General features: G+C 43.7%; 2 protein-coding genes across 2 annotated transcripts in view; both read left to right on the forward strand.

The window, feature by feature from the left end:
* LOC106741042 (neuroblastoma-amplified sequence-like) overlaps positions 1-5991 on the forward strand; it is a 9090-nt gene extending 3099 nt beyond the window's left edge. The window contains exons 9-19 of the mRNA XM_014612605.1: positions 22-227; positions 322-618; positions 773-1109; positions 1184-1605; positions 1686-1991; positions 2059-2347; positions 2640-2957; positions 3048-3468; positions 3745-4790; positions 4860-4988; positions 5072-5991. Coding sequence (XP_014468091.1) covers positions 22-227; positions 322-618; positions 773-1109; positions 1184-1605; positions 1686-1991; positions 2059-2347; positions 2640-2957; positions 3048-3468; positions 3745-4790; positions 4860-4988; positions 5072-5347 — 4047 coding nt within the window. The 3' untranslated portion in view covers positions 5348-5991. The remainder of the gene's footprint in view (positions 1-21; positions 228-321; positions 619-772; positions 1110-1183; positions 1606-1685; positions 1992-2058; positions 2348-2639; positions 2958-3047; positions 3469-3744; positions 4791-4859; positions 4989-5071) is intronic.
* Positions 5992-6392: 401 nt separating this feature from the next.
* LOC106741046 (hydroxylysine kinase) overlaps positions 6393-7792 on the forward strand; it is a 2607-nt gene continuing 1207 nt past the window's right edge. Inside the window, exon 1 of the mRNA XM_014612611.1 lies at positions 6393-6492. The gene's annotated coding sequence lies outside the window, so the exon portion shown is untranslated. The remainder of the gene's footprint in view (positions 6493-7792) is intronic.

The raw sequence follows: 7792 nt of genomic DNA on the forward strand, positions 1-7792 counted from the left end.
GGGGGGGGGGGGGAAATACAGGTGCAAAAGGTCAACGAGATGCTCGAGCAGTTGGACATGAGTAAGCTGTCAGAGGCCCAGAAAAATTTAATTAGATACAGAAGGAAGCTCCTGAGTCACTTGGATAAATTGCTCACATACGAGATCATATTGCAACCGCCTCTTCAGTACGGGAAGGAATTTTACGAGGAATTTCGTAGGTTGTCGGCCGTCGAGAATGCAATTAGGTATTAATATGCTTGCGTATGTTTAATCGGCGATTTTTCCGAGATATTGTGCTTTCTTATTTTATCCATTTTATGAATACTTTCTCAAGTACAGATTCGCCAAAGACGGAGATTATCGTGGTGTTGAGATTATGTTTACCTATTACGGGGAAAAGTTGGTGTCTCATTGGCTAGCAATCATCAGCTTCTTCCCGGAAACTTTGAATCCGTCGGATTATCAGAAACTTTTGCCGGAATGCGATCTTGAAGGCCAATTGTTCCTGTTGGATCAACGTGAATTACGACAGAAAGACTGGTCGGAAAAGCTTGAGTTCAACGAAATAATAAACTTAGATGCGGACGATCGATCGGAAATATTGTACGAATTGGATCCCTCGTTATCAATATATAGGTGAGTTACGCGATTATTCGCACTTCTTTTATTCAGTTTGCTAGTTAAGGGATTAAAAGTTAAAAGAATATTTGTCTCAATAATTTTTATCTTACTTTTTTCTTACTTTTCTCAATAACTTTTATACTCTCAATCATTTTTATCTTACTTTTAGAAACACGCAACTTACTCCGGAGCTGTTACAGAAATGGTACAAAATGCGTGCCTACGAAATAGAGAAGAACAGTTCGATGGTAGACAATGCTCTGCAATTGATTAAGATCGCAAAATCTCATAACATTAACGATATGGAGGATTTATTGTTGGATCTGGAGACGTTAGATGATTTAGTGTACAAGGTCTATCTGGAAGATATGTCGTTGTATGAACTGGAGAAATTAAATAACATAGAGAAGATAAAGCTCTTAATGAGCAGGTCGACCGAATTAGATTTCGTTGAGAACATAAGGAATCTCCTGCTGCCGTTTATCAAACGGAGACATCAAAATTTAGTGCGTATAACATACGTTTCAGATCAAATCGAATATATGCATATGCGTGTGACGCATTTTGTCTGGAATTTCAGGGCGGATACCTCGAGAAGCATCTGCTGAGCGATTATCTAATTTGTTTGAGCAAAGATGACCTGATGCTTCCGGTCAAGCTTTTCAGACATTTGCAACAGACGCAGGATGCGGAGATAATGCAATTGATCGATGACGTCGGCATCTTGGCGTTAGATTGCATATGCGCTTGCGACGACCCCGACATGTACGAGAAAGCGATGGATATCTTGGATTCGCTGCCGCGAAATCAGGGCAAATGTAAATCACTCACGACGGATAGCTTCGCGAAGCAACTCTTCACGCTTAAGAAAGACCTGTATTGCAGCCGAGTATTGAGCAAATACGGCGTGAAAACAACGTTGAAGTTCGTAAGGAAGCACAAGGACAATCCTGTCATCGTCGAATCGTTATTGATCCAAATGGCGAAGAGCTTAAACAATCAGTACATAGAATGCATAACTCTCATCGGTTGTAAAACATTTTCACAATAATGGCGGTGTAAGAATATATTTCTTTTTGCAGATTTCCACCTTCGGATGAGAACGAATGGCCGGTATTGTCGGACGACATGTGGGTCGTGCACGATGCAATGCCCTGTCTCGATGACGACATTTGCTCCGAGATATACGTTTCCGCTCGCTTAATCTCAGGGGTTAAAAGCGTCATCCAGAATTGCTCCAGCTTGATACAAACCAAGAGGAATGAAGAGTCGTTAACTACGAGAGAACTAGTGAACTATGAGAGAACAGTCGACCTGATACTAGAAGCTACGAAGGAATACTTTAACGGCTCCAAAGCGCTCAATGATCCGAATATGGAATTGGCTAAGTAAGTAAAGCTAATGGTCGCGTGACAATTTATCGTGCAAAGTGTGTACGTGTAACGATCGTTCCAGAACTTGCCTTCTTCTGATCAAAGATGACAATGTGAGAATTAAGGAGGAATATGACCTCATCAAATCGCTCCAGATTTTGAGCGAATTCAACGTTGACATGTTACCCCTTCAAGTTAGATTAACAGCGGATAAACTGACCCTTATCGAGCGCTGCTTGAACAATCAGAGGGACGCTTATAAGAATCGGCAAAGGCTGTTGACGTTGGCGGCTTACTTACGAATCGAAGGCAACAACAGTCGACTTCGCGAAGGGAAGGTTTTAGAACTGATAGCTAAGAAGGCACTTGAGGTTAGAGACTCACTTTTTTCATATATATTTTTCAACAGACTCGGTTAAATCGTTTTTTTTTTTTTAACCAAGTTAAGTTTAAGATTAATATAATTAGTACATTTAAAAATGACTAGCGTTTAAATTCAAAGTCAACTCGTTTGAAATGAGCCGAGTTAAAAGTATTATTAATAACTTTTTAACTTAACTTTAATTATCTGCTCGGTAATTCCATTTTGAGATATAATTTTGGAAATCGCACGACAACGACGTGAAAATTGATAACATGATGTTACAATTTTCTTTCACACAGACTGAAAATTACAATACATGCGCCGCAATATGTACGCAGTTGACACAGAATAGTTATCTCCTTGCCTGGGAGATTTGCTTAAATCTGGGTCGTTGTGATAATTATCAAGATTTGAGAGTCAGACAAAAGTGTCTGTGGTTCGCGATAAATAACGGGCCAAGCGATATATTGGGTAACGCATTGGAGCACATGCATCTGATAGAGATACAGTTGCTACACAAGGATTTGGAATTGTGGATGCCTTCTGTTGAATTTGAAAGCCCCAGGGACGAAGAAAGTGACGAAAGTGACGATCATTTCACGGACGCTATGACAACGGTGAGACAATCTCACGATGAACCCTACGATACCCGTTTTTTTCCCAAGATGCAAGTTATAAAGAATGATCTCCGCAATTTGTTTCTACAGCCGCAAGTGGAAGTGAAGGAATTTGTCCCGAAGATGCTGGAGACTTCCACGGAGATTGTCAAGAGCTCGGCTAACATCATGAAGAAATCGACGTTTCGCTTAATAAAGAATATCAGCGACACCAGCTTTTGGAAGTCCAGATTGAGGTTCAATTTCGCGAACGATCTGGAAACGGACGAGCAGTACGAGGACGCCGAGGAGCAAAACGGGACCAGCGAGGACGCCAATCGCCAGAGTTTCCCGTGTTATTACGAATCTCTGCACGGAGCGTGCAAGATAAGCGCTAACGAGGCGAGATACAACAAATACTCCGTGCCGGATGTGCAAAATACAAAGTTGAAGTGTTGCCGCGCGCTCTTGAGAATAACCATGCTGAGCGAATCCTCCTGCTACGGACTCGAAGTAAGCGACATCGATCATTGTAAGTATCGCGCGTTGTTATCATTTCCCTCCCCCTTTTCAACTTTAACTGCAAATTTCTCAAAATTGCCAACTGATGGAGCAATTTGAAAACTGGATTCGTTATTCAGCATTCAAAAGAAAAAAAAAAAACTACGGGAAACTACTGGTCTCGTTCTGATGGTTTTTTGTTTGTTTGTTAAATCGTGTTATCTCAATGAATGTTAAGTTCGAGCGAATCAAATTATGAGTAAATTTTCGTATGACAAGATTCGCGAGATCGTCTCGTTGATTTCAGTGCTCCTGGAATGCGCGAGGCACACCATACAGGACGACTGGTTGTTAGGCATGTCGTATTTATTGAGCTTGAACAAAGACCACATCGTGGATGTTCAAGAGATCTTCGGGAATCTACCGCGCAGCGAGTTGTACATACAAACCGCGTTGTATTACTACTCGCTGAAATTGTATAAAAAATGCCACGCTGATTGCGAGAGGCTGTACTCGTACAGCCCGACAGACTTAATAAAGGAGATGACGACGGCCGCGAGACGAGCGAACGAAGAATGCGACCTCGTCGAGGCGTTACAGTACTGGCAGAGTTACTTGCTGGGCGGTGCGAAAATTGCCAGAGCGATTGGCAAAGGGACGGAGGTGAGATGTACGAGTGCGCCGGAAGCAGAACGAAGCAGCGTGTCGCGTCGTCCCGAAGTGACTTTCGCGAAGACCGCGAAGTTTACGATCGAAGCGCGAGAGGAATCCGCGGGACACAGCGATGTTGGCGATCTTCCGGCCGCAAACGCTTCCGACGAAGACGAAGAACCGGCGAGTGTTATCGTCTCGAACGAAATCGATACCGTGAGTGTTAACGATCCTCCGGTCGCGAGATCCATCGAAGAGAAGGGGGATCTGAAAGAAGTCCCGGATGAGATCGACACCATGGAGTGGACGGACGACTGGGGCGAGTTCTCCGACGATAACGCGGAAGCCATCAGCGACAAGGAGGATATAACGAGATCCGAGGAAACGGCGCAGGTAGAAACAGCATCCTCCGCCTCTCCCGACAACAGTATCGATCAGTGTGTCACCGAGGAAGATCGATTTAAGTTGTTCCAACGGCGGTTCCATCAAATCGACGACCTGCGGCGGTACCAAGAGCTGAAGAAGGTAATAATCGAATGGCCGAAATTCATTATGCCGGATCACATCAGGTTGGACAATCATCCGATTCTGAGAATGATGAGAGCGATAATCCCGTTAATCAGGAGCGCGAATACGACGGACTTTGAGAAAAGGATATTGAAAGAGCACGAGGAACTGATCGGACTGTTGGCGTCTAAGCAGGTAATTTAATGAGTCGCGTCACGTCTTGTTTTGGTCATAGTTGATTGATTACCTAAATGTCTACAACAGATACTCAAGGAGTTTATAGAGGCCGAACAGGATCGCATTAGTTTCGAAGAAGGCCTTTACATAAGATTATGTTCCGAGGACGTGTCTATGCATAAAGAGGCGGTGGATCTTATCAAACAACGACAACAGGTTAGCTCGTCTTACACGCACGAATGATCTGAACCTCGAAATTGAATGAAGTTAAATCGACCTGATAATTGGATTCTTTCCAGGCCGTTACACTACCACCGTTGGTGCTGGAGAAACTCTTCCTGAATGACCTAACAGCATCGTTTCCACCTGACCACGTTGTGTACAATCAGATAATCGAGCATGTTTTTACGAACGAATCGCTAGTCGATATCGAGAGCAATGCGAAATCACTCGTACAGGAATTGAAGAAGCAGAGATACACGTTGGAGGCTCTGAATATCATAAGATTGATGGAAAGAATTCCAACGGCCTTGTGCACATTCGACGCTTGTTTCCAGCTGTTAATGGAGGATTAAGTATTTGTTCTAATTGCGAAAGAACTCTGAGAGAATGAATTAATGGCGAAAGAACTGTGATTTGTGTTATCGAGCTCGCTTTTAGACGGTCTGCAATTTGCGAACTGAATTCGGAATTCTCTGGATTCTATAATTTGTAAGAACGCATACATGAATATCTTCTGACACTGAAATTGTACGCAAAATTTAAGATGATATTCCATCGTAAATTACAGATCGTCCGAATTAGGGACTTTACGTAAAAAATGCTTCCGAAAGGATGTTCATTACGAACGATATGTCGTGTCTCTTGAACTTACTCGCACTACAAAAAGGATTTGAACGTTGCTTCTTAGATGTCCACCGGTTTTCGGTGTGACTTCACCGGGAGGGAACGCGAGGTATTTGATACGAATACTTACCTCTCACGCATTTACTCTGTCTTATTTCGCTCGTTACGCACAGGAATGATGAAACAACTTAAAATTCCCCCTCTCTCGCGGGATATCTCCGGTTTCCCGGCAACCAAGTGGCAGCTAAGCTTCATCGACTGCGTGTATATTTCACGTTTATATTTCTCTTGTGTGTGTATATATATATAAGAAAAGCGCATTATTATGTTATACGTGAGGGAGAATGATTGTTTGTAAATACAAATATAATTGCACAGAAACGGAAGGATCTTGACGGTGGTGTGGGCCCTTTTATCTCCAATCGATTCGGCGTTCTCACGACCCATGAAGGATTCACTCAAAGGGCGGGTAACGAGTTGCGTGTGGCCCTGTGGTGGTACAGCCAGTGTTTCTCAAACCGGCTCGAGCGAGCGACTTCGAACGAATCGGGCGAGCGATGATTCGGATTACACGACACGCGTATATCTCCCTCGCGGGCTTATCAGTCCCGATAAGAGCGACTCGTAGTCATCGCGATACGCTCGGCCGTGCAAACGCGAGCCGCAAGTCGTCTTCCACGTACAATTACCGTCAATGTAAACATGATTGTGCGTTCGCACCCTCCTCCTCCGTTGTCGCGCGTCAACGGGTGATTGAGCGTCGACTACACGCCGCTCGCACACGATCGCCCGCCTAACTTGGTAAACGGCCTCCCTCCGTCTCGGAGAACTTTAGTGCGCCGCTTCCTCCGACCGAATAAACACGTCCGATCAGGTAAGTGATACGTTTTGTACGCCCGCGAATTCCCCGCTCTCTCGTAGTTTTCTCGATCGCGTTTCGTCACACCTCGGGGCCACTTTTGAACGTTCTTACCGGGGATACTCTCTCGTCGGAAGGATCGCAACGGTAATTTTCATCGTTTCAAATTCATCCGCCAATCGCTTCGCACGGACTACTCCGATTGTACCTCTCACGATCGAGGTAGATAGTATATCTGCTGTATTTAAATATATATATATGTGCGAAATGAGAGTGCAGGAGTAAAGTAACGTAACACAACACGGCACAGTTGCATCGCTCGATATCGCCGGCAGGTATCGAGCTGAAATCGCTAGGCAGATGTTCACCTCGCGAACGCGATATCATTTTTATTAACCCGCTCCAATTTACCTTCGATACTCTCCGAGTCTTTTTCTCTTTCTCTTATCGTCCCCGCCTGGCATTGTTTCACTCGACTCGCCGAGCGATAAATTATTCTTACGCCCATGCGCTGATCCCCGCGGCTCGGCCGTCCGTACTACAATTTAACGATTAATCGGCCGGCGAACAAAGAAACTTCAGTCGCGGCGAAAGAAGATTTCACACACGGAGAAGATTTGAATTTTTCTGCACTTCCTCTAATTGAAGCAATTTTGTCCTTCAGAGCGGAGCGAACAAACGAATGTTTGATTCGACAGACACAGAATTGTTTGCTTTACCAAGCGATAAGTATCTTTGTGTCGAGTGACATCCTAGATAGCGCAAAACCTAAAACTGAGTCATAAAGACGTCTTAAAGATGTCTCAAAGACATCGTTCATACGTTACAACAATAACGTCACGAGCAATAAATTATTCGAAAGAAATCTAACACCGCATATGTTAAGTGGAATACTTTTGCTGTGAAGAACTTTTTTTGCTTCGGTGGAACAAGATTTAGTACACGTGATGAAAATACATTGTTTTCATTGAAAACCAAATATTATCTCTTGAAAATAATACTGTTACTCCTATCGGACAACACATAATTTATTCCAATGGGACAATATTTCCATCGAAATGATATTCGATATTAAATTATCGTTTATATTATTAAAATATATAATTCAATTTTACATTAAATATGCCGTTAAATTATCGTCTGTATTAACATTATCGTTCGCACTAAACAGACCGAAGTCGAACGAACGCGTATATACGCAGCGGTCCGAGGGAATCTTTTTCTCGGCACATCCGCTCCTCGCGAACGCTTCCCTCCGTGGGGAAGCAGATATACTTCTATTTCTCTCATCGACCCGGCTGCCCCCCCCCCCCCC

The sequence above is a fragment of the Dinoponera quadriceps genome, unplaced genomic scaffold (assembly GCF_001313825.1).
Source record: "Dinoponera quadriceps isolate SergipeBrazil2010 unplaced genomic scaffold, ASM131382v1 scaffold367, whole genome shotgun sequence".
In the NCBI taxonomy this organism is placed as follows: domain Eukaryota; kingdom Metazoa; phylum Arthropoda; class Insecta; order Hymenoptera; family Formicidae; genus Dinoponera; species Dinoponera quadriceps.